A 25,745-nucleotide genomic window follows, 5' to 3' on the forward strand; every position below is an offset into this window, starting at 1 on the left:
TAGCAAGTTGACACAGTAATGAAACCTACACGGTCATTAGCATTAGTAATAAACGAAAACGTTCTGGAACTTGAGCCTTAAAAGACGCCGATAAACTTGCACTGACAGGTATGTAGCGGATTTAATGTTCTTTTGTTCATGTAGTCCGGGTGGTTGAGCAGCCTTTGAGTTCTTCAATTACCCCCAGGCGTGAAATAAAATAAAAAAGAAAAGCAACACCTTTTTTACAAATTTACCTGCCAGACGGGTAGACTACTCATTTTGACGAAAAGTAATATAAGAGTAAGCAAGCAGTCTTGGCCAAAAGATCTCTTTAACTCTTACTAACATCAGTACCAGAGCAAGACAGTTTAGGTAAGTAGACAAGAACTTAAAGTTGATAGAACTTTGCAGTCCTCAAATCCCGTGAATTTTCTTCTCTTTTTTTCTCTTAAAGTAGCTATCTCACGATTTGAGCATCTTAAAAGGTTTAGTCTTAACTTTTCAAGCGTTGTTTGTAATCCGTGTTAATCTTCTCAGTTAACCATCCTTGTTCCTTTATGGTTTATTATTATCCGTTTGGTGTTTTTCTCTCTTAGTAAGCAACTATGTTCGGGTTTCCTTTAATTTGAAGGTACAGTGGACCCCCTCCTTACGACCACTCCGTTAATACGACCACCTCGTTATTACGGCCACTTTATTCTGGCCCAAAGAAAAGCTCAGTCAGTCATTTTCGTATTTAAAAAAAACCCTTTAATACGACCACCCCGTTAATGCGACCAATTTTTCGTGACCCGAAGGTGGTCGTATTAACGGGGTTCCACTGTAATTTTGTTCTTGGCCAAAATACCGTGACAGAGCCTTGTATTTCCTGGTTTAACGTTGACTTCAAAGCTCCTAGAATTTGCTTGTAACATGTTATTACATGTCTCATCACATGTCTACAAGACAATGCAGTAGCACTGTATGGAGAATTTTGATATTGATATTTCGATTGATACCCAGTGATATTTCTGTCAGCGTGCCATAATAACAGTATCAGCATTAGACAAGAGACGTATATCATCGTCTCTTGCATTGGAACCGTCTATACCAATGTTATCAGTGCCCTGACTTATTATAATGAGATAAAAGTACTCTTTGAAAAATAAGGCGTTTAATCCGGGATTTGCTGCAAGTAGTTTTCCTGAACTGCCAGTGTACATAATACCACAGGTTATTTTCGGTTATTCCTTGAAAAATCGTTGAGGGTCTTGATGGGGGCAGTACTGAGGCACTAGAAATCTCATTTATCAATTAAATTTTTGGCGATCACTTGCAATCAGTTTAAGTTTCACCCCATTTCTGAGCTCTCCGTAAATTTCGCTGTAGTCAAATCTCAGGTCCCGTCCTCATTACACCGGAGAAATTCAGTGAAAACGCAACAATCACCGTTCATTTTGGATTTGCGTTTAAGGAAATCTCGGGCAGCCAAATCACATGATTATCGTTACCTCACTCGTTTTCGAAAAGCTCCGTTTTAAAAATGTCTTCCGTCCACACTAAAACTGAAAACGCAAAGCCGACGTTAATTGAAGAGCCGTTTTTGAAAAGCTCCGTTTTCGTGACGGATTAGTGTAGACGGTAGGCCTAACCGTAGAAATAAAGCTGCGTTTTACAAATTTCTCCCTTGTAGCGCGGACGGGGCCTCAGCTATCAATGAAAAAAGTGTTACTCATGCAGGGAAAACTGTTGGCATGACAGTTCATTCCGGCCGCTAATTAGCTAAACTCAATCCGCCTTAATCTTGTCGCTGATTCGACCTTCTACATCGCTTTTTGCTTTCTAAGTATAGCTTTTCGTTTCTGTTAAGTTTCAAGCCTTTAATAATTTAATTTTAAGACCATTATTTAATTCGTATGTCAGGGCACGGCCCTTCAGATGTAAAACTAAATAACTTGGTTCAAAAGTGGTGTTAGAAACTGAAAACTAAAAGATAAATACTTGAACTAGGAGAGATATTTTTGCCAAAGGTAGTTCAAACTTTTTAATCTGTGGGTCAGTGAAACCCTAGTGTGTGGCCATTCAGATGAAAGCTATTCAGCAGTACTATCATGTGGTACTGTTTACTACGCTGTTCAATGAGGTTCTATAGCATTGCTTTAGTCTTGTGGGTCAAACCTTATGCTGACTATAGACCTTATGTAACTGTTCAACAGAACGCTATCAACCGAGTCCAGTCAGGTTTGTTTTTCAACATGTTGCCAAATCAATTTAGAGATGCTTTACTCAGTTTTACACGAACACTTAGCACGTCCAGGCTTGGCCATGCAGAAGATAAATATTAGCGCAATCCATTAAATTATTTGTAAACATAAAGTAAATTTACACACGTGCCATGAAATAAGATAGCAACATCGGAAGTATCGTATTGTGTATGTGTCGTAGATATCCGGCGATATCAGAGCTTCGGGAAAAGTCTTGTAACCTTTCTAAACTTCCTGTTAAATTCCTAGGCGTACGTACGAGAATTAAACTGAAGGGTAAAAATTTGGAAATATGAATTCATCTTACAAAAAAAAAACCGGTCAAACGAGTTCCTGGAAGCTTCACCGGATCAGAAAAAGTTGCCAAAAATAGGTTGGTGACGGTTTGAACTAGTCCGTGCAGCATAGCATTAACTCTTGAATATGTCATTTCTTATAAAATAAAACAAAATTTTAAGTTAGGACTCTTTTATTATGACACATGGGAAGACGGTGGGTTTTGGAAGTTATCTTACATGAAGGAGAGCTATGCATTTATCAGAGATGCCTGTACTAATTAACTTCATAAACAAACTGTTGTGCATTGTGGAAGTAACTAAAATGATAAAAATATGGGATGTTTATATGTAATTTATAAACACTTTAAGCTTGTTTTCTAGCTGGGAAACTTTATATCACCGTATTTAACCTCACGGCCTAGCGGAAGTACATCGGGTCACGTCCGACGCCATGCACCAGTAAATGAGGAAATTTTATATAGGCCACACTATTCTTATGCGGTCAGGCGATATCGATCTAAAAAGCCTTACTGCGTACTTTGTATAGCGTGGCGGAAACGTAGTCAATAAGCGTGGGGTTTTGAAAACTATCTTACAGGCAAGTAAGTACCAGGTTTTTTAAGGTACGGGTGCCCTGTCTGTTGATTCACCGTCGTGAAATGTTTTGAGCTAATTGGCGCGAAACTCTAACTTAGTTTGTTTGTAAATACCGCGCGTAGACGGGTGGTCTCTTGTACGTGCTCAACGACGAAGGAAAACTTTCAGTAAGGCAAAAGAAATTTTCCAGCAAGTGATCAAACTATGTCCATTCTACCATCTGGATGACGACCTGCAAAAAAGAAGCTTATTTATTATGCCGTAAGAGAAAACCGCTCGCAATTCTATGTCCCGACGAGCTCAATCGACTGCATAACTAACTATACACGCTGATTCATCATTTCACTGCATGCTTTCATTAAGTGTCGCCCTTTTTTATTATTTCAGACACAACTGACACTCGTGTGTTTAAATTTGTTACTTTTGTCTCTTATCCAGCAGTTAAGTTAAATGCTTAAACACGAATTAAGCATCAAAGGTACAGTTTAATGATGTAATAATTTGCATCGCTCACAGCTTCCCTGCGGGAATACCGCCTCTGCTAAAACACTATTGTCACGGTTATCTTTTATTCATGGCATGAAACAAAAGGCTTAAGTTAAAAACTGTATTTTAATTCCAGGTGCCTTTAGTTAATCAGTGAAGCAAGAAACTTGGCTGTGTTGAAGACGTGCAACACTCAAAGGGAATCATATAGTTGTCAGTTTACTACAGAGATGTCAGGTGAGGCGCCTCGAGCAAGAAGTTTGATGACTGTATAGTTGTCAGTAAAGTAATTAAGAATTATCTGACTTTAGCAATCACGCCATCTGTTGAACACAGCAAGGTGATTTTTCAATTCTTTCGGCCAAGTTTATGCATGAGTCTGCAGAGAATGGGGATACTAGCTGTAATCTCGGCAATCAGTTAACTGAATCTCGAGGATTTCTTACCTATCAGAGAAAATGTTCACCCATTCAAGGCAAGTGCGGAAATATTTTGTAGAACTCATCTATCAGCACTAAGTTAAACAGAACGCCTTATTTCTCAGCTGACACGGTTAAATTTTGACAAATTTCTCAGCTCTCAGGTAAACCCTTTCTGATCCTGTAAAACTAACTCACCTCCACTCCAGCATTACAAATGGCAGTTTGATCATTACTATCGAAATTACACTCATCGACACAATAAAACTCACACCAGCTGCTTGAACCTGAGGGCTATGACTGAGAAAAAAAACACATAGCTATGTACTTGCTTTTACGAAACGGTTTTTGACGTTCAATGACAAATATTAACCTCAGCAGTACTCTCGAACTCTTGAGAACTTTGAACAACAGAGAAGAAATTGAAGTTGTTGTAGACCTTAGTGTTTCGTGGCACAAAGTTTCCAATACTAAGTTAAGACTTCGTTATGTTAGCTAAGGTCGATGGATCTGAAAATAGCGTATTGTCGCTAATCTACGAAGAATTATAGGGAAATTGAAAGCTGTAACTTCTTAGTCAGCTGGTACACTTACGTAAATTGTAGATTAAATTCAGTCATGTGCTGCCGGATCTAAACCGCAATCACGCGCTTCTGGATAGTGCAGTCCTCAAGAAGGTCCACAGAACACGAGTCTCACAATTAGTGATTTAAGTCCACGTACTGTAACTAGCTTTTTACAGCATAAGTACTGGTTGTTGCCGTGTGGTTGAACTGTTCACTTGTTCGAGTAGTCTACTGCAAAAGGAACCAATTTTGCAAACTATTTCTCGATCGAACCTACCAATTTGTTACAAGTCGAACCGACTCGAACTTCAGAACTGATTTGTTTCGTGATTGTAAATTTACCCTCGATATCTCGAACTTTCAAGTTATCGAAGCAATTTTCATTTCCATTGGAGGTTTTAGATAGCTTTCAATTATCCGCTGGAAACAAGCTCAGAAACTCATCTATTTAGAAAGCATCTATTTTTTTCTTGCGTGATCACTTTAATTCTCCGGCTGTTTCTCTCTAGACTTTTTGGCTTTTCCTTCAAATTCAATATACTGACGAGGGACCGACAAAATTGATTTTTGGCTTCCAAGACGGTCTAGATTCGAAATAAATTGATATTTTCAGGGACGGTCTCTGGCTTTCCAATTTAGCCCGAGTGCATAGGGGTTTGGCATTATTCGGAATAACTACAGGACAATTTTATAAAGTTTTGTTATGTTTTTTAAAACAAACCACAATCTTAGACTGTGGTTTTACAAATGCTTTTAGTAGCAGCTTATACTGCAATGCAGGTTTAGGAATTGCGCTTCATTCCAAATGTCGATAAACATCAATTGATACATTGATACATTGACAAGCAGACAAGGGTGGCGAAACACGAAAATCATCGCTATTGGAAAGGCTCAATGTCAGTTTAAGCTCAGCCTCATTGAGATAAGAAGCTATCATGAAATTGTAAATCATTATACAGTGCAAAATTACTTCCAAATTAGAGGAAATCTTAAAACATAGTTTTTAAGGTGGGTAAACAGCAAATTAAAGAAGAGATAACAAAGCGAGAATAAACAAGGGTAATTATGAGTATTAAGAATTAAGACAGGTTACGAACACAAAGGTTAAAAAATTGCCATTTTGTTAAATACCTCGTTTAAGATTGTGTTGAGTAAGGCTTTTGCAGGTATTTAAAAACCCCATTTCACACAATTGAGACAAAGATTGCTCATCCTAACATATCCATTTGCATTCTACTAGTCATATTAAACTATGGATAATTGGGTTCAAAGTTCCACAACGTGTTAAAGTACTCACATTGTCCAAGAAATAAGGAAAATTGTTCAACCAGGAGGCGTTATTTTCATGCACCACCAGCTAATTCTGGCGCAGAACTACTATCGTTGCAGCTTAAGGGGAATGGAACTTTCGAGCTGGAGAAAGTTTAATCAGTGGCAGTTTGAAAAAGTAAATTTTTACCTGCATGCCTGGTTAAAGTTACTGAGCTTTATTCTAAAAGTTTGGCGCATTTGGGAGTCACTTTGAGATGAGTAAGGCATGGGTTCACAATAAAAAACCGTAAACTTGTGTATTTTTGCTTTGCACTCTCGATAAAAGAAACAAAAAAAAAACAAGGTAAAAAAATATATATATATCACTATTCAGAAACGAGTATTTGGTTCAGTTTTCCAAGACTGTAATTTGTTTTTTCTCTTAAGTTTGCGTAAGACTCGTGGCACAAATGTTCCCTTCATTGTAATTTTCTATCGACCTTTATTTGCGTGAAATTCATCCCTACCAAAAACCATGAGGCGCTCGCGACCATGTGGCTCGAAATACCTGCTACACGTGGAAAAGCCATTATCTGTGTACAATAAACGTTAGGTGCCAAGGAGTTGTAGACTAGAAGCCTGCACTCAAAGTATACGGTATCGTTGGACGAATAATGGAAGACATCGTTACAAAAATTAAAGTGCACCTAACCCCAAAAATTTTTTTTCGCTAAAACGAATCCACTTGTTATTCGAAGCATTTTGGGCGAAAAAAATTTTTGAATTTGGTTGAATCCTCGATTTTCTATGCCCTTTCAAAGTCGCGCCTGAAGTGTTACGACCGCGTTTTAGGGAGTCTGGGGCGGCGGTTGCTGATGACGTCTACCTGGAACCAAACACAATGGCGCCTCAGTCAGCTCTCTGTATTTGCTCGAGAGAATGGAGAACCTGATCGTTCCAATATATCTTGGGACTAAAACGTCCAAGTTTCGTTCCAGAATCATTTCTTTTTCGTCACTGGAGTCAGAGTTAGGTTTCAATTCGGAAGACACCGAAATAAACTTCGATCGAGCACGTTCGACAACCGTGAACTCACTGCTTAGAGCTTTGAGAACAATTTGCAATATTTCAAGCGACGACGGGGAAGACTTCTTTGCGGACAAGCTGTTTGTATATTAGGAATGGAAAGCTAGATACGAAGCAGAGGAGCAGGCAAACGAAAAGCAGGTATGAAAACTCAAGGACTGCTTTGGATGGTAATTTCGTCACCTAAATGTATGTTGTCATGGTATGGTTGTTCTGTTAAATCCAGTTTGTGTTTTACTTTCTGGAATGCTTCATGTTAATAGGAGCGACGTAAGTGTTGCAGTTTTCGAGACTTGATGACCTCCAAAGGACTGGCTTCGATCGATTGAAAATCGTAGAATTGTTTGGACCTGTATTTTTGAAGCTGCGGGAAGCAAGGCGAAATTGGGAAGGAAACATTTCATACTATTACCGATTTCACACGTTTTAAGTCTTAACTCCAAATAACCAGTGTAAATTTTTTTCAAAGTTTGCAGTGAAATTCGTCGGATAAGCAAAAAGGATGTGTTCCCTGAGCGGTCCGCAGACATGAATGTTACGCGGTCATATTTTCGACACTATTGCATAGAATGTTTGTCGCACTGCCGATTTCCAAACCTTCGAAACACTCTGTGAGTGTAACAGTTTTGTTATCATGTAATTCCAAAGGATTAATCTTCGACTTTTATCTAAATCGAAAGAAAAATAAGTGTTGGTTGGCGGCGTACAGTTGCGACCTATTTACATATCAGTATATTTGGTCGTAACGCTTCTTGATTGATCACTCAACTTTGCTGGCTATGTTATAAATACTGCGGGATTGGAAGATATAGGTTGTCGGTAGTATTTCGAAAAATTGCTGGTTGGCTTTAAGCAGAAAATTTTGAAAATAGCGTTTGAAAGACTGCGGAACAAATTCCAGTGAGAATCCCTCAATGGTTCTCACAGACTCAGTTCGCTCGTTTCGGTTCAACAAAATCAACCATCGTTTATGTCTTTATTGTACCATTGACCGATCATCGCCAGTAAATTGTACAGCATATCTTTTTTTAGGTCTGGGATATTACTGCAACAGCCGATAGCACTTCTGGAAGGCACTTCTGTACACTTTTCGAATGTGTATTGCTCCATCCTGAAGGAAATGAGAGGTCGTGAGATATTCGACCTTCCTGGGTAGACGTCACAACAGCCGCTGGACCCATTCTCCTCAAACTCGGTCGTGAAACAAAATGACGGTGTTTTGGGGCTATTTTCGAGATTTCGTCGGGGCACAGAAAATCGAGGATTTAACCGAATCCAAAATTTGTTCGTAGAAGAATTTCAAATAACATGTAGATTCGTTTTAGCGGAAAAAAAATTTGGGGGTTAGGTGCACTTTAATTAACACAAGCACCCTTCTCGTCGAACGCTGAGTACTGCAGACGTTTCATTTGTCAGCAAGTAGACTCTAAAGCGCTTTCTTGTCTTTTTGATGCACAAACGTGTCCGTCTGCTATCACTGGTGTAACTAAATGGGCATTCAAAACTTGTCAGTTCAATTTGTCAAAAACTGAAAAGGTAACATTAAGCTGTAGGCCTCAAGGCTGATATTGGTCACTCTTCGAGCTTTTTACTGTCCATGAAATTTGAGAATGAAGGTGGTAGCCCATAAATTAGTCCCTGAGGCTTTCCCAGAAATGTCAGTCAACTGACAAAGAAACTCTGGGAGATTACTGCCTGTCTAGAGAAACAGAACTCAGAATAAAATCTTTAACAGAATTCGGACGGGAAGTGGTTCAGTCTTAACTGCGAATTCATGATTTGTACTTGTCATTATTTCAAAACCTGGGGCGGGCACAGGATAATAGAGACGGGGATTTAAGATACGGACCACCGAAGGCAGTCCCCTCCTCCAGAAAATTTTTAAAATTGAGGTCCTCGGAAATGGGACTTACGACATTCTAAGGTCAAGTCAGTGTGTTATAATTTCTCATTTTTTAAAAAAAATTAGGGGCTTCGACGGAACCTCCTGACCCCCCCCGCCCCGTTCTGGTTCCTTCCTAGTAAACTGAATGAATCAACTGCTGTGAAAGAATTTGCCTCATTGATTCTGCAACCCCAAGGTACCAGCCAACGCTCCTTGAAAAATCCTAGATCGACCCCTGTTTATTTATTTTGTTTTTCTCTAATTCTATAAATACAGAACACACAGAACAGAAGAATTCCAAGAAGGAACAGAAGCAAACCCGGTACAAAAACACAATACATCTGTGGGAGTTTTTACTAGAGCTTCTTGAGGACGAAAGATACATCCCGTTAATTTCATGGACTAGGAAAGAAGAAGGAGAGTTCAAAATCAAGAGGCAGGAGGAAGTGGCGCGGAGGTGGGGCAGGTTGAAGCAGCGAGCTGGAATGAATTATGATAAACTGAGTCGGGCACTGAGATACTACTACCAGAAAGGCATTATTAAAAAGGTGAGCAATTAGAAAGTTAAACTTTGTAGTATCTAGTTTCTCCGCACAAGAGTCTAGAGATTACAGGGTAAACATCGTTAATGTTTCACTCCCCACCCCCGAATAGTATGCTTGTACATCACAGGTTGTTTCCCCCTTCCCCCTACAATTCTTTTCTAGCGATTTATATTCCTAGAAGTTCTCGTGATTGGAGCCGGAGGGATAGTGTCTCACATAATTTATCATCAGGTTCTAGTTGACAGGCTCTGCATGGTGGGAGACAATTTTTTACCCCAGCAGGGAGGAGGGGGGGGGGGGGAAGTTAACACACAGGTATTCATGAGGAGGCTTTGTCGTGAGTTCCAAACCCTCGCCCTTTCTTTTGTTATTTTTCATAGAAAAAGTTAACTGTTCCATACACCCTCCATAGATCAATGATTTCTTTTGACACAGTTGCATGCATGTAAAGTTGAAAGACTACTCTCCTTTCCTAAACGTTACACTTGAATAGCCCCTTGAGATACTTAGATAATAATTATTATAATATAATAACACTTAATTAATGTGTCAGTTGCTTTGGCCGAGGGATAACCCTCTACTAATAAAGGACACCTACCTAAAAGAATGACAAAACCTAAGGATTAAAAACAAAATGGCCTAGAGCCATTTAGAAATTTCATAAAATACAGAAGATAAAATAGCAATGACGCAAGGCTGATTTCTAAGTAGAAAAATTACGCGTCTGATAAACGCAACAACGACTCAATAGAGTCCAAATTGAAAGCCAAGAATTGCGATCGTGGACAGCTGTTTTGACCCGGTTGGGTCTCGTCAGCACGGTGTGGCAGCCAAAAAAATAGAACAACCAGCACGATCGCCGATTGTCTACAAAATGGACATGATATGTACTGACCGCAGATGAAACTCAAATCCAAATGTCGGAATGGTGAATGTCACATGCAAAACGCGTGACTGTGAACAATAAGCAAAATCCAGAATATCATATTGTTTTCACGATAAGTAGATTGCGGACAGACAAAAACTGTCCCGCAGAAGATTTATGGCCTAAGAAGATAAAGTAGAAAAGCATTTCAAACCTGATTAATTATCACACCGATGGTAGCCGCTGCATAAATCATGCATAAGTTGAATCAACAGGCTGATTCATCGAATCGCGAAACATTTGTCTGTTTTGGAACCTTACGGATTTCCCCACGCTCTTCCATCCCTCAATTCGTGAAATCTCTGCCATTTCATATGCCTTCAGTTTGAAAAAGGTACTATTTGCAAGCGGAACTCCCGGCCCAGATTGCTTACCCAACTGTCTGTTGTCTAAGTAAAGAATTTCTTCATCCGAATGTCTTTAAAAATAACGTTTTTGAGCCTGCGACAGCCGTCGAAGTTTTGGAGGGGGTCTAATTGGGAGTGCTGAAATCTCAGTTCACAGTCAAATATTCGGCGAATTTCCAGCTAACAGTCGAAATTTCAGCTCATTTTAATTATTTTCTATGCCTCTTCTTCCATTTCGCAACTGATTTGATTTTAGCTTTGTTTTAGCTTTTGATTTTAGATTTCATTGTGTAAACCTGCTTCCACTTCTTATGGTCTTCACTCTTTTAAGTATTTTGCATGCAAAACTTGGAACTCTTAGAACGGAGCCAACGTTAACTGATTTTAAACGTCTCTTCTCAAACTCATCAAGTTCAAGTTCATCAAGTTAAAACAAAGAAAATCACCACCGTGAAGGAGGTTTGGATAACAGTCTGCATACGAGCGACTCTACTTCTCCGTTTACTCCTTAGTTTTTGTTTTGACTGAGAAGATATATCAAACACTCGAGACACTGTTTCATCGGCTATCCAAACATCTCGAATTTCGTCAAAAAGACTCCTCTGCGCGTCGTATTTTCAACTCTCTTCTCGGTGTTTGGATGTCCCGTTGCAACACTGTCTCTCGTGTTTGGTATATTACGTGAAAACATTCTCCTTTCAGGCATAATTGCTGCATGATTACTACACTAGTTAGGTTTTTTATAATGCAGACAAACATAATGGTTAATAGTAATACTTGTTGTTTTTATATTAGCAACGTTATAGCTACTCTATAAATTAGAGACAAAATAAAATCATGTGTGTATGTAAGTATGTATGTGTGTATTTTGTTTTGAAGTAATCTTCTGTCCTTTTTTGTCGCTAGGTGCAAGGCCAAAGACTGGTTTATAAATTTGACAAGCTTCCTTATGCGTACAAGCCTGTCAGGTACAATTGGCCGTGGCCAATCCCTGCGGAGGAAAGCCCCAAACCGGATCAACCAGATATTATTCCAAACCAGGTTTCCATGACAACACGCTGGCCAGTTATGAGCCAACCTTGTGTTCATTCACGAAGCGCGCCCACGAACCAACGTTTCGGTTGCCATGAATGTATTCCACGAAGCCATGCGCAAACGATGTGCCGCAGCCAGATAATGTTTCCACCTTGTAGATGTCTCGGGTCATCAGTTTACGGTGTGCGCATGCTCCATGATCCAACCTCCGTCCCCGTTGAAGTAATAACTAGATTTGTTTAACAATAACCAAAGGTTCACATCTTTTTCTTCCCATTTGTTCAAGTATAAGTTAAATAAGAAACTCGGTATACATTTGTCATTTTGTACTTATTTCAGTGACTGTATGACTGTGACTTTGTTGTAGAGAGGTTTCCTTTCATACGAAGGCCTCCTGCGCAGAATTGCTTTGAGCTCGTCATGCAATCTGAAAAGAAGATTGAGTGCCTGCGTAGTAAGCTGGGTGGATTTTCACATGTAACGACAGGAAACCGTGACACTCGGAATGCGATGAATTTTACTTAAAAATAACTTTTTCGACAAACGGTAAATCACTACATCTCGTAAAAAAAATGCGAGAAAAGTTGTTCGTCTTACGTACACCTTTTTGCTTTCCTGGAGGGGGAGGGGGGTGGGGGGCAGTGTGCTTCCCGGTTTGTGATCTCTTGGGACCCGTTTCTCGGAAGGTCCCAAAAAGTTTTCGCACCCGAAATGCCGTAGCAAAATCCCAAACCTTTTGACTACAGAGCTGTTTCAATCATATGTTCTTAATACTAACAGAGGTTCTCTTCATACAAGAATTTTCAGGCGTATACTCCTCTCTGTCTTTAAATACCGATGAACTAAAAATGGCTTTTCGGGCACGAAAAGATTCCGGGGTTTTCGAGAAACGGACCCCTGGTTTCAGACAGAGGGCAGAAAACGTCATTTCCAGACCAGTTTTCACAGCTGACTGTTCACATTCTAATCGCTGTACAACCCACGAAATCAAACTCGGGTTCAGACCAAAATAGCCATATATAATTATATATGATATCTATGGGCTAATTTCAGACAGAATCATCCATTCAGGGCTTTGGGACATACCTACTTCCGCCTACATAGCTAAATATGAAGTACCCCCCCCCCCCCCTACTCCCTTGGGCGAGGGGAAAGGAGGTGTTATGACATAGGTAAAAACAAAACTAAAGAAATGTATGTATATACGGTATATATAAAGATAATGTGATAAAATAAAACAGTCATCGCTTATTCAGTCGTTTAATTGATTCCATCGGTGCCGTTACACGGGAGACTTAATAGGGATCCTGCAATCTTATTTTCTGTGTCAACATTTGTTTTTGTTTTTTTTTATTTTTTTCAGTGATTCATCTGCCTTCAGTAAATACACTTCGATAAACTTTCAATTCTACAAATTGAGCATCGTTGTTAAACATTTCTTTGTGATTTCATCAACGTTTCACCTGACTGTATTGAGCATTGTTTTGTTTCAAAGGAGGTACCTAACTAAAACTTCTTGTTTTAAGAAAGTTTTGTGTTAGTAAACTCTCTGCGTGTTCTACTGAAAATAGTCGAATCTGATTGGTTCTTCCTTTGTTGTCTATTTGACAATTAGATTATCAACTATCCCTTCATGGAAATCGAGAGCGAATAATCTAATTGTTTTAGTAGAATTCTAACAGAAACTTACTTCAAATAACGGTTTCCAATTACTTCTCGACGTATTATTAAACTTTGTGCCTTAGAAAGATCGCTCTGATTGAATTGTCATTTGAAATTGAAGTTGTGTGCGCGCGACATCATTTTTTTCAATAATTTCAAGATTTTTAAAGTCAAGAAACCATTAATGTGTCTTCTTTTAGTCTTCTCAGGGATTTATTTACCCATCTGCATCGAAATGTTCGTTCAAAACTTCGTTAAAAACGAAAAAACGACGCCATTTGGTAGACGACCTCCGGCCATTGCACTCTAATGGCTGATAGTATACGAGTAGCTCAGCCAATCAGATTGCAGCATTGGCATCAGTATACTAGTAGAATTCTACTACTCGCTGATAGAACACAATCACGCGCGTGTTGCTCTTGAAAGTAAAAATTGTTCTTGATTTTTGGCTTAAAAATATATAAAAGGTGAGCGTTTTATACTGCAATCCATCAGAATATCTTCTAAAATAAATAAAGGTAAAGGTAAAGGTAAACTTTATTTAGCCAGGGTGGCCCATTCAGCGACGAGGCTGGTATCCAGAGGGGCCCTGGACTAAAAATATAATAATTAAAAATACAAGACATCGTGATAATTTAAAAATACAAGATAAAATTTAAAAAATACAAGATATAAATTTAAAAATACAAGTAATAATTAAAAGTACAGAGTATAAAGAAGCATGCAATAATTTATAAAAATCTATTTCCTATATAATTTAAAAATTGTAGACGTCAATTGAAACTTTGAAAGAAGAAAGTGACTCGGCGTTTTGAATGCTACGGGGTAAGAGGTTAAAAAAAAGCTGAGCCCGAATATCTAAAGGTTCGTTTTGCAAGGCTAAGTTTGGGTTTGGGTAGGAGCAAATCTGTCCTTCTGCAAGTATTATAGTTATGCACGTTATAATTTCTTGCATCGCCCACAATTTAAAATAACTTTTGTTACCGTTATCGATTGTCACTGCACATTGCTTTATCTGCTGGTTCTGAGAACTCGTTAGTTCGTCATTACAATCTCTAATATTTGACAAATTTCTTTATCCTTACGCCTGCTTGCCTGACAATATATTGATATTATAAGGATAAATCAGGTTTTGGTCACTCTTGTAAGTTAACTGATTTTAACTGCTTTTGATGAAAAGTACCTTAGCCACAGATCCTAAACTGAGATGATTTTTTGAAATACAAACAACAGTTAATGCGTTTTGAGAGCATTATTTTTTTTTTAAAAAAAAAACATCTACACATAGTTGGTACTAAGGTGAAATAGGAAGAAATTTGACGGTTGATATATCAAAATATCAGATCTCAATGATATTGTACTTAGTGAGGGTTGAGAGCATGTTTTTAAAAATACATTTGGAACTGCATCCCGTGGGGTACTCCCTGTAATGGTTTATACGGCCGGGGCGGCTCCGCCGGAAAGAGGTACCTTTTCAGGCCTCAGGTATATAAAAGGGAAGGGATTTTGCAAGCTGAGGTATATGAAAGGGTGGGGAAATCTGTCATTTAGATACCTTATGGCTATATCATTAACTGAATTTTAAGGGTTTAGAAAAGAGATCAGTGCAATGTTCATAGTTAAGCAGCTAGGTGATAGGGATACCTTTTTTCAGTGAAAGGTAGGACCTTCAATGAAAGTGTTAGCTTTCTGTCGCCGAAATGGTATACAAAAGGCTAGGGGTTTGGACCTCTGGGCAGAGCCTCTCCGCATAGAACTTTGTAGAGTACCCCCCCCCCCCGGACGACATCTTTGTAAGACAAGGCTTTGAAGGTTGACAATTCAAAATATTGCATGTTGTCAGTTGAAAATTACTTAATGCTGATCCATTTAAAGTTTGCGTTTAGATAATAGGGAAAAATATAAATGACTGATGGATAAAACTTTTACAGTTCATATATATTAACGTCATATTAAATTGAATGCAGTTCTAGGATTTGAAGGCATACTGTACATTTAAGAACAGTAACTCTAAAGCAGTCTTAATGTTCAAATTGATTAGGGCGGAATATAATCAGTGAAAAATCACTGTGGAGAACCTTCTGCAGGAGACAGCGTGGCCCAATGGTTAAGAGCACTGTATTTGTGATCCTGAGGTTCCCGAGTTCAAAGCCCCCTCCCTGCCACTAGATGGATTTGTGTTTGGTTGTCCCAGATTCAGCTCCTCCACGCTTTGTAAATAACCAACTGGTCATCCTCCCGCCAGTTGAGAGTTTTAACAAGTTTCTGTTTAATTTACAATATTTGTTTGATTGTTTCAGTGTCCCCCAATTAGCAAAGTAGTGCTAAAAGCTTTAACACTTGAAAAGGTGATTTATTTATTTTATTTTTACAAATGGACAGTGATTAGCAAACCTTTTTATAAGAAGGAGTTTGATAAATAATAGACGACACATGACTTTGTGATCGAATGATAACAACTATTTTTTCAATTATCAATATTGTGGGTATTGTAGAGAGTTATGTTTGGTGGAGGTTCGACTGCAATACAAACTGAACTATTAGTTATAGTGGCGTTGAAACAGATATCGTTTGGGTCAGTTTGTACTCTTTTAATTACAGACACAGGAATAGACTTAGCAGAAGACTCATGTAAGCCTGTTTTCAAAACAGGTTTAACAGGTGCAGGCTGAACAGACGTCGGTAATGTTATACTGGACAAGTTTACAAGCTGGGATGTCAGCTGAGGACACATCCGAACTGGCAGCGCAGGCTTGGGTACGAGTGACCAGGAATCCTCTCCGGGGCTACAAGTGGGGAGAAATGATGTCTGTTCAGAGACAGATGGTGAACTGGGTTTTATCTGAGTTGTAGTTTGATCAGGAGTAATTTCCTCTTGTTCATGGAGGCTTGCAGCCATCTTGTGCTCATGACGAAGAGATCTTGTAATTCCTGGCTCATATTTGTAAGGTAGCTTGTCAAACCTGTATGTGAAGGTTTGGCCAGGAACCTGCGGGAGCACAAGAAATAAAACCCGAAAAAGGTCAACAAGAACAAGTTCTAATTTACTCGGTAAATAAGATATGCATAGTATGTGTTTCAGTCAAACCTACAACCCCGCCCAGGGTGATTCTATTTTAAGTCTGGAGATGAAATCCTACCGTTGAAGTTATCTGAGTTATTTAATGGTACTTTCATTTAATGCTGGAGAAGGTGGTTCAGTGAGCAGTTTCAAGAGTACTCTGGAAAACTGCACAAGTGCGTAATCATTCAAATGAAAGCTATACTGAGCAGTATTTTCATGTGGTACTGTTTACAGTACAGGATGGTTCTTAGATACTAACTGCACATGTTGAGACTACAGATGAACACTTAGTGTGAGGGCATTCGATTAACAGCTATTATGCTGTACAAGATGGTTCTAACTTATAAGTCTGTAGATAAAACTCTAGTATGTGAGTATGCTTTCAAATGAAAGCTATTGAGCAGCACTTTCATGTGGTACTGTTTATTATGCTGTACAAGATGGTTCTAACGTTTAAGTCTGTGGATGAAACCTTAATGTGTGACCAATCAAATGAAAGCCATTGAGCAGCACTTTCATGTGGTACTGTTTATTATCCTGTACAAGGTGGTTCTAACTTATAAGTCTGTAGATAAAACTCTAGTATGTGACTATGCTTTCAAATGAAAGCTATTGAGCAGTACTTTCATGTGGTACTGTTTATCATGCTGTACAAGGTGGTTCTAACGTTTAAGTCTGTGGATGAAACCCTAGTGTGTGACCCGATTCAAATGAAAGCTATTGAGCAGTACTTTCATGTGGTAAGGTAAAAAGCTATGGTAAATTTAGGACCTAAAGTGTGGAATAAAACTGATAAGAGATTTCAGATTCTACACTCTGTTTATGTTTCTACACTGAATTTACTTCGCATTTTTATTCATTGTTATTAATTTCTTTTTATAATTAGTATATTTTGCTATTTACCTACTAATACTTGATAATTTTTTTTATTGCCTCATCTTATTGTATACATGTGTGTGAATTATGAATGGAATATTTGTTTCTAATAGATTGTAATATTTTATATCAATTACAAATTGCTTAGTTTTGATAAAGCGGCTTTTGGATTTCCCCAGCCATTTTACCCCAAACCTCGTTTTGAGAGTAAATTTTGTTGCCCAGAGAAAACCCAGTGGGAAAAACATAAATGTAACTGTTCTGTATTCTCTTACCTTAATTAACATGTTTACTTTTAGATAATTTAGAAAAACCTATATTCTGACTTGTGTGTTTATTTCCAGTCAACTACTTTTTAATCAGCTCTATAGTCATTTCGACCAGCTACAGTGTGTATTTTTAATTTGTATATAATACACTCATTTTTATAAGAATTTATATTAACCTAAGAAGCCTAACTTCACAATAAACACCATTTATATAAGAACCTATAGAGGTTAACTTGAACAAACCTAGGTTCTTGCTCGCAAGTTTTTACTGTATTGTACTTATTTTAAAGCCTTTTTATCACTAACCTTTTGAATAATTCCTTGGCCATAATAAAATCTTAATGATCGGCTAAGTTTCTCATAGGTCATCCCCTTCTTTCGTCTCAGAATCCCCCATCGCCTAGCAACTTCTTTGGGTTTTTTTAACTTGAACTCATTTTGCTCTCTTCTACTCCAGCTTATAATGGCACAAAAGTTCTCATTAGCCAGGAGTTCCAGCAGAAACTCCCACAAATGAATAATGTTTTTATATCGAGGTTTACCTCTTGCATTGTTTGACTTGTTAATTTCCATTTCTTCATCTACAGGTGTTTGTAAAAACGAGAGAGAGGAAAAAAAATGCGTTACTGAATAAAGTTAGCATCATTAATATCATTACTAGAAATTTCTGGAAATAAAAATGGTCCAAATAGTGTTTTTCCTTTTCGCGAGCAGAGAATCGAGAAACCTCTCACAGCCCTTGAATTAATTAAAGTGCCTTGAAAGATATGGTTTACCTAAAGAACAAGACGAAAATTGTATAGGAAACATTCACTCACATTTTGCTTTACCAATAGCAAACTTTTTCATGTCTCAGAATTTTTTCTATTACTCTATCACCAAAACGTAAATTATTCTTAGGATCATGTAATCCGCTTCAGAGAAGGCAGGTAGCCATTTTATAACCGCTTAGCTTCCACAGCTGCTCGTAAGTACACGTACGCTTAGCGAGGGCAGACTTGAACTTGTACCAAGTCAATTTTAATATCAGTCTGTTCTTTATGCCTAAAAGAGTCGTAGATTTCTAGCCAGCACTCAGTAGGACCGTCCAATTTTGTGTACATTTGAAGTTCACTAGGACTGTGAAGCAGATTCGAGGGTTTACAAAATATTTCTTACCACACCTGATTACGTCCATAACCCTAACCCTAATAGTTAAGCATAAAATGAAAGCATAAAAAATAGTACGTTATCTTACTTATATAAGACACAAGAAATTTCACAATTGCACACTGAATTAGCTTGTTTTCGAATAGATATATGAAACTCTGTTGGGTCTTTTCGCAAACGTAATTGCTAGTCTTTAACTGTGTTCCTTTCAACGATTACACCCATGCAGGGAAGCATATAATAAAATTGCAGAGAAATTTAAGGGAAGATTTCATCATAATATAGTTAACTCTCACTCGGGGCACTGAACGCTTTGCATTCGCCTTTAGAACATTAATTTCGCTAAGTATTACAATGACCATTTAACGAAAGCTTAATTACTACATCAGTTAACATCGAAATAATGTTAAAACTGGAATTAACTGGGGGATTCGAGGATAGAATTAACTTACCCAATTTTCTGGGAGAAGGTTCTTCGACTCCCTCTTTTTTTTTTAACACAGGAAGAAAGAAGAGAAACATGGCTCACTTTGCACGCATTACGTCGAAATATATTTTCACTCGCTAGCGCGAGTGTTGTATGTTGTATGTTTAGAATGGTGCTCTTTTATAGTTTGGAATAATTCTCTTAAATAATATATGTGTATCTCGAATGTCTGTTATCTGCAGTATTTGACATCATGGAGTCAAAGAGAGACTAAATTAAGTAAAGGATAACTTTAGTGATACTAAATGGTGGTCGAAAAACGTTTAAAACAAGAACAATAATCTACTTAAGATTTCTAGCACTGAATTCGTGCTTCAGTTGCCAAAGAGACCATTACAAACTGATCCTGCAGGATTAGACCATGTCTGCTCGAACTGTCCGGCTGAATCGCTCAGCACCTGTTCACCATAGGCACACCGAATAAGACTATAAATGCATGACGTTTATTTTCCTGTTATCAACTCCGAAATTCTATAGATATAAGATCCCTCGGTATCTAGGAACCTTATGATCTTCGACAGTGAGTTAACTGGCTCACCGCACCTTCATTATGGTTTAAATAATCCCAAAGAAACGTTAATCGGTTGTTTTTTTTTTCTCCCACGTATATCCTGGCTTCAATTCTAAATGCAGTATGTCCAATTTCCTTCTGATGATCTCTGGAAAGTAAATCGACTGGCCTTTTTAAGGTTCAAAAGTCTTATATCAAACTTAATTTACGAAGAACTACAAAGTGGCAAATGAAACCTGCGAGTCTGTTCAACTTAATGTCTACATAAGTCATGAAGAAACATGAGCCTGTTGGTTTTTTTTCTCCCACACATCAGTGCTTTACTTCTATATGCAGCACATATGGCTAATTCAGTCCTTCTGGCGATCGCTGGAAAGTAAAATGACTGGCCTTTTTAAGGCTCAAAAGTCTTATATCAAACTTATTTTACGAAGAACTAACTAATATTAATTAACTACAAGACTGTTCAATTTGTTTAACTGCTTCTAGCAACGAACAATATTTGCTCTGAATTGTTATTCCCTTCAGCAATTAGCTTTGAAATTTTGCCAATGTAGATATAAATTCAAAAAAATATATAATAATCTACTATGTCTCCATAAAATGTTTAAATTTTGCCAGTGAACATCCTTAATTGCTATTTTAAAACAAGATCGTAGGATCAACTCTATAGCCACGAACAGTATTTGGTCTGAATTCTTATTTCTTTCAACAATGAGCTTTGAAATTTTGCCAATGTAGATTTGGATGATATCAAAAACTAATCGACTACTTCTCCATAAAATATTTCAAATTTTGCCATTGAATATCCTTAATTGCTATTTTGAAAACATCATTGTTGGATCAAACTGGACCGAATGGAGTGAAACCGACAAATCGTTAGTTTATATCGGTTCCTTGCTTGTTAGCAAAAATGCACAATTACATTTTAAAAAGTGCAAAAATATAATTACCTCAAAGAGAGACAAAACATACATTATTCCATTGCTCATATGCTGCATTTCTGTCAATAAAAAAATTAAAAATCAAACTCGGTACCTGCTGTTGTCATTTCTTGAACAATTTACTGGATTTAGCGTTTCCCTTCGTCTGCTCAGCTCAGCTCGAGTTTCAAAATGGAATGAACTGGCTGTGAGCTGACAACTTTATTTATGAACAGTCAACAGAAATATCTAGTAAAGGAAGTTTTAAACGTAATAATCACTTCCTCTCCGTTCTCGACACCACCTGTATGAGTCACCAGCAAGCATGTTCCGGTAGCAATAATGCGTGACGAATGAAGAATTGGTCACGCAATTGGTTTCAAGCAAAACAAAGGCAGCAAATGTTATTGTGTGTGCAGATGTATATCGGGTCTTTCCAAAACTGAGAAAATGTAAATGCTCTTAATTAACTGCGGTTTTATTCTTATATCGGTTAAAATGCGTTCAAACACAATTATTCAACAGGAAATCGTGTAGATTCTTGTAAGTGGTTGTATTAAAATGAGTCGTGAAAACGTTTTCAAACTGCTCAGACATTCTGGAAGATCACTCTATTCCCCGATTTTTCTGAGGGGTGGGGGCGGATGTACATAGGCTAGTATTTTTTTTTTTTAATGCTTGTTGAATTATGAATAAAAGGTTTGAATCGGAACAAAACGAAAGCACAACAAAAAACACCATGGGTGAGATTTATAAACTGGATTCTCCACGCACTCGCCCTGTAGTGCTAAGCAACCGAAATCGATCGATGTTTCATAATAAATATTTTATTCTTTAAGGGTTTTAAGTTTCATTTTAGCAAACGAAAACGCTTAATCATGAAGAGAGGGCCTTAAGATCTCACAAGATTCTTTTTTCGCGATAAGTATATCAATGGTTTAAAAGTCAATAAAACTAAATATTTAAACTGGGTCACGTTGTTGATCGAAGAGATATGTAATACGGTTACGCTGAATATTTTAACAAGAAATTTTTTGAGAGTTTAGACGAAAGTAAAAAAAGAATAAGTCTGGCCTTTTCAATCCATCACTCAAAAAATTCAAATCAAAACCACAGCAAGAAGCCGGATCTAATGCAGCCAAGGGTCAGTTTACTTACTCTGAGGAAAAATAACATGAAGACAAATAAATTTTTACGGAAAGGAAATAAATAAAAGTTAGAAAAGCTTTAAGTATACAAACCAATATATTAATGAACTCTGGCAAAAACATTGTTTTATTTATGGTGACTATATCAAATGTTTGCGTGGCTCGACCCTGGGACACTTAATTAAAGACCCACCATTATTTTACACCCCCGTATTCTCTCGACGAGCAATTACTTACTACCGGTCTTTTATATCTTTGGTATTTCCCTCAGACTAATCTTAATTCTTAAAAATGCTTATATATTAGTCTTTAAAATGCACTGTCACTTCCACTTCCCCAAGATGCAGCGGAAACGCAATTCTTGATTAATTCACTTGGAAACGGATGCAAAACTCAGGGACCGGAAGAGTTTTAAAGAAAATCGGAAGCCGGAAGCCGGAAGTTGTTATTTTGTTTTCATCCATCTTGTGCAAATGGCTGTCACGCGCGCAAAAATCTTTTTGCTCAAAAAATTATCGCCACTTAGCTTGCCAGATAACGGTTTTTTTTTTTTCTTTTCGATATATTTCGAGGATCTGGATGGTTAAATGGTGGCTGAGAGTTGGTAAAAAATATATCTGTCACCTCACGGGTGACAAAAGACGCGTTTTTGACTATCAGCTGAGATGTGTGATCTGCAAAACTTGCTGAGAACTGAAAAATGGGGTGAAATTTGAATTGATACTGAGCTGGGAAATCGCCGAACATTTTATCGATAACTGAGATTCCAGTAACGCAATCCTGATCGTCAATTTCCTTCTCAAGATTAACACACCGCATTTTGTTTGATTTTAATCTCATTTTAGTCTGAAGAAATTAAATATACTGAAATAATTGGATTTTGCTACGAAGAAGTTATTGAGAACGGAAAGGCTTTTTTATCGAGAAAGATGCAAATAGGCCATATTCGTATTCCCGGTATTGGACTGGAACTAGCTTGCAACTGAGGCTAATGCGGGGAGTCTTTTCAAATGCAAATGATATTTCCCCGGGTATTTCCTATTAGAGTTGGACGTGGCCTATCATATCAGGCCCCCCATATCAGACCCCAACATACAGTACGAGACCCCGACCTACCATATCAAACCCCAACGTACCATATCAGACCCCGATCATATCGGTCGGGTTTGACTGTTTTATGTGTCGGGTTTAACTTTATGTTAACTGTTGTGCTAAGTAATACAGTAATTTTTCAGTAGTATACTGAAATTATTATGAAATATGGCTATTACAAATAACAAATTGCAAGTTCACTGGAAGAGAAAGTCGCCATTGTTGCAACTTCCTTTCTTGCCTATAGAATTCACAGCATCGCGTTTCTTATTACCGTATTCTGGTACTATTTTTTAGGAAATATATACTTTTAAAATATATTTTTGAAGCAAGCATCCGTCCCAAAACGTTCTAAGATAATTATATGTATCACTTTGCTTCAAGTCACGCAACCAGCGTCTTGAAATTTTTGTTGACCTCAAAATGCCTTTGTTTATTAGCAGACTTCGCTGACAGATTGGTATCATGTCGATTGCTTCATGTAGTCACGCAATTCTCACACTCGCATATTACTCGTTTAATTTACCGAAGCTTTTCTATGCAATAAGGTAGACCGACGAGAAGTGTATAACACGTTGATAAAGATCCAGCGTAAGGTGATTTTATAGCATTTCTTTATTGGGATAATGGCTATTTGTATAATTTCACGCCCGAAATTTTTATAGTTATATTCATCGACAGCACTGGAAGACCTCTTTCACTATTTTCAAATACCGGTTTAAGCAATATCGTATAGGTGAAAATAAGTCGTCTACTTGCAACCAGAGGGTATGGACTCCCATTAAATTACCAATTTATTCCACGTAAACATATGTCGTTGACTGAAATTTTGAAATGAAGTTTCACGTTTGGCCTCTCCTTAATCAAATAAATAAACCCCTTCAGGCGGCTGGTATGTCGATTCATAAATGTGCGCGGCTGAGAGAAAAATGAATCTTTGGCGAAGGTTCGAGGGTTTCTGATCATTGTTGTAGTCGCGCACGAAAAGCGTGGGGTCTGAGGTTGTAGGTGTCATGTTCGGAGCCTGATATTGTAGTCTCGCGCGAAAAACGTGGGATCTGACATTGCCGGGGCCTGATATTGTAGTCTCGCACGAAAAGCGTGGGGTCTGAGATTGTAGGTGTCATGTTCAGGGCCTGATATCGTAGTCTCACACGAAAAGCGTGGGGTTTGAGGTGGAGGGTCTGAGGTAGGGGTCTGAGGTGGGGGGTCTGAGGTGGGGGGCTTGGGGCCTGAGATGGGGGGGTCTGAGATGGAGGGTCTGAGGTGGAGGGCCTGAGATGGTGGCTTGAGATGGGGGCCTGAGATGGGGAGTCTGAGATGGGGGGTCTGAAATGGGGGGCCTGAGATGGTGAGAACGTTCCAAACCCTGATCTGAGATGGGGGGTCTGAGATGAGGGGTCTGAAATGGGGGGCCTGAGATGGGGAGAACGTTCCAAACCCTGATCGATATTTCCTCGCATAAGCCTCCATTGCAAGCTACTTCCAGTCCGATACCGAGAATACGAATATGGTTTATTCTGCCATTGGCATGGAGTTTCCGACAGGAGTCGAATATTATAGTTCAGGGCCGGGTTGTTCGAAAGCCGGTTAACGCTAACCCAAGATTAAAAGTTAACCAAAGTATCAATTTTTCTTGTATAAAAATGTTTTTCATTGCTTATGTATTGTGCAGTTTAAGATTATTAAAACTCAAAACTGAAAGACAAATAATATAAACAGAAAACCTCACCGAAAAGTTACAAAATTGAAATCAAAATTCTCACTAATCCTGGGTTAGCTTAATCGGGCTTTGAACAACCCGGCCCAATTCAATATGAAAATTATTTACTTCATTAAGTTGGGATCTTTTATCTCTAGAGACTTCGTCCATAGTGCGACCAGTTGGTGAGTTTACATTGTTGCCAATGATTCTTCCTCAAAACAAAAGAAACAAAACTACTGCGAGCTAACCAAAGATCTGTTCCGGCTACATGTCAAGAACGTTGCGTGACTGTGAGAGGGCCAGATAACATAACGTGACAGAGAGAAGAGCGGATAGTTTGGCGGCACAGAGAGCGCTAGAAAAGGACTCAACGGTTCTTCACGGTATAATGGAGAATAACGGGTAGCAGCTAATCCGTAGATCATTCAATTCATCTCTGAAGCACTGAATATGTTTAAAGTTCGATTATATTTTTTAATTTAAGTTTCGCTATTATTTCCCCAAATATACAGAAAAAATAGTCCAGATAGCATTGTTCATTTTCCAGAAAACAGAAGAAAAAAGCTGTCAAAATTCAGTTTTCGATCTTCTCGCCTCCTTCCCTAGTCCTGTAGCGGTTTTATCAACAGGTCTTTTAGTTTCTGAAGTACAAAATTAGATGGAGGTTTTTGGTCAAAGTTTTCCATTTATATCCGATAGCTCCAGTTATTGCTTCGCTTATTCTTTCTTGTGTTTCGCCAATCACAGAGGCCCTTGAAAGTGTTCGTGACAATGCTTAAACGTCACGTGAACAAGAACTAGAATAGCCTCGTGCCCAGACTCTCCTTTAACTTTCACGGCTAAACCAGTGCGCCGGCTGCAAAGCAAGAAGAAGCCACTTTCAACGCAATAAATCAATAAGGTTTGGTAAAATTGGGAAATAATCCTCAAACTTTTATTTTTCAGTGTTTTTTTTAGAAAATAGAAGATGGAGTTGGCAAAATTCCTTCTTCATTTTCTTCGAAAATAAATTGTTTCGTTTTGTTAAGTTTGATTCAAACATGATGAATCATAAAATCGAATTTATTTGGAATTAGTTTTTCGGAAACATAAAAGACACAAGATCTAAGGGGACATAACAGGACAACATCAGATGTTTTAGATGATATCATGGGGCGATCCTCGCGACTCAACGTTTTTACACTTCGTCCCGTTAGCACACAACTTGTGTAGAG

General features: G+C 38.1%; 2 protein-coding genes across 10 annotated transcripts; one reads left to right on the plus strand and one right to left on the minus strand.

Annotated features, from left to right (window-relative positions):
- On the plus strand, positions 1–12,896 carry LOC110068609 (ETS-related transcription factor Elf-1-like). Of its 8 annotated transcripts, none has more exons than XM_089276013.1 (4): positions 1–108; positions 3,723–3,823; positions 9,070–9,341; positions 11,517–12,896. In XM_089276013.1, the coding sequence occupies exons 2-4, from the start codon at positions 3,817–3,819 to the stop codon at positions 11,886–11,888; spliced, it is 651 nt and encodes a 216-aa protein (XP_089132139.1). In that variant the 5' UTR covers positions 1–108; positions 3,723–3,816; the 3' UTR covers positions 11,889–12,896. The 8 variants fall into 8 exon arrangements, with proteins under 8 accessions (XP_089132139.1, XP_089132140.1, XP_020631669.1 ...); XM_089276014.1 differs by lacking the exon at positions 1–108 and adding an exon at positions 268–354; XM_020776010.2 differs by lacking the exon at positions 1–108 and adding an exon at positions 2,962–3,126.
- A 2,247-nt stretch (positions 12,897–15,143) lies between these two features.
- LOC110068337 (uncharacterized) lies at positions 15,144–20,911 on the minus strand. 2 transcript variants are annotated; one of them, XM_020775712.2, is made up of 3 exons: positions 20,702–20,911; positions 17,823–18,091; positions 15,144–16,296 (listed from the first exon to the last, which is right to left on the minus strand). In XM_020775712.2, exons 1-3 carry the CDS (start codon positions 20,712–20,714, stop codon positions 15,775–15,777), a joined length of 804 nt encoding a protein of 267 aa, XP_020631371.1. In that variant the 5' UTR covers positions 20,715–20,911; the 3' UTR covers positions 15,144–15,774. The 2 variants fall into 2 exon arrangements, with proteins under 2 accessions (XP_020631371.1, XP_020631370.1); XM_020775711.2 differs by having other exon boundaries at positions 17,823–18,097.
- Between the last annotated feature and the right edge of the window lie 4,834 nt (positions 20,912–25,745).

This window comes from Orbicella faveolata, unplaced genomic scaffold, assembly GCF_042242905.1.
Source record: "Orbicella faveolata isolate gen_17 unplaced genomic scaffold, um_ofav_v1 contig_4, whole genome shotgun sequence".
NCBI classification, from domain to species: domain Eukaryota; kingdom Metazoa; phylum Cnidaria; class Anthozoa; order Scleractinia; family Merulinidae; genus Orbicella; species Orbicella faveolata.

Coding starts and splice junctions, on each gene's coding strand:
- LOC110068337 (XM_020775711.2), bottom strand. Junction 16,297..17,822: donor GCCAAGGAATTATTCAAAAG/GTTAGTGATAAA, acceptor GTGCTCCCGCAG/GTTCCTGGCCAAACCTTCAC.
- LOC110068609 (XM_089276013.1), top strand. Junction 9,342..11,516: donor AGAAAGGCATTATTAAAAAG/GTGAGCAATTAG, acceptor TTTTGTCGCTAG/GTGCAAGGCCAAAGACTGGT.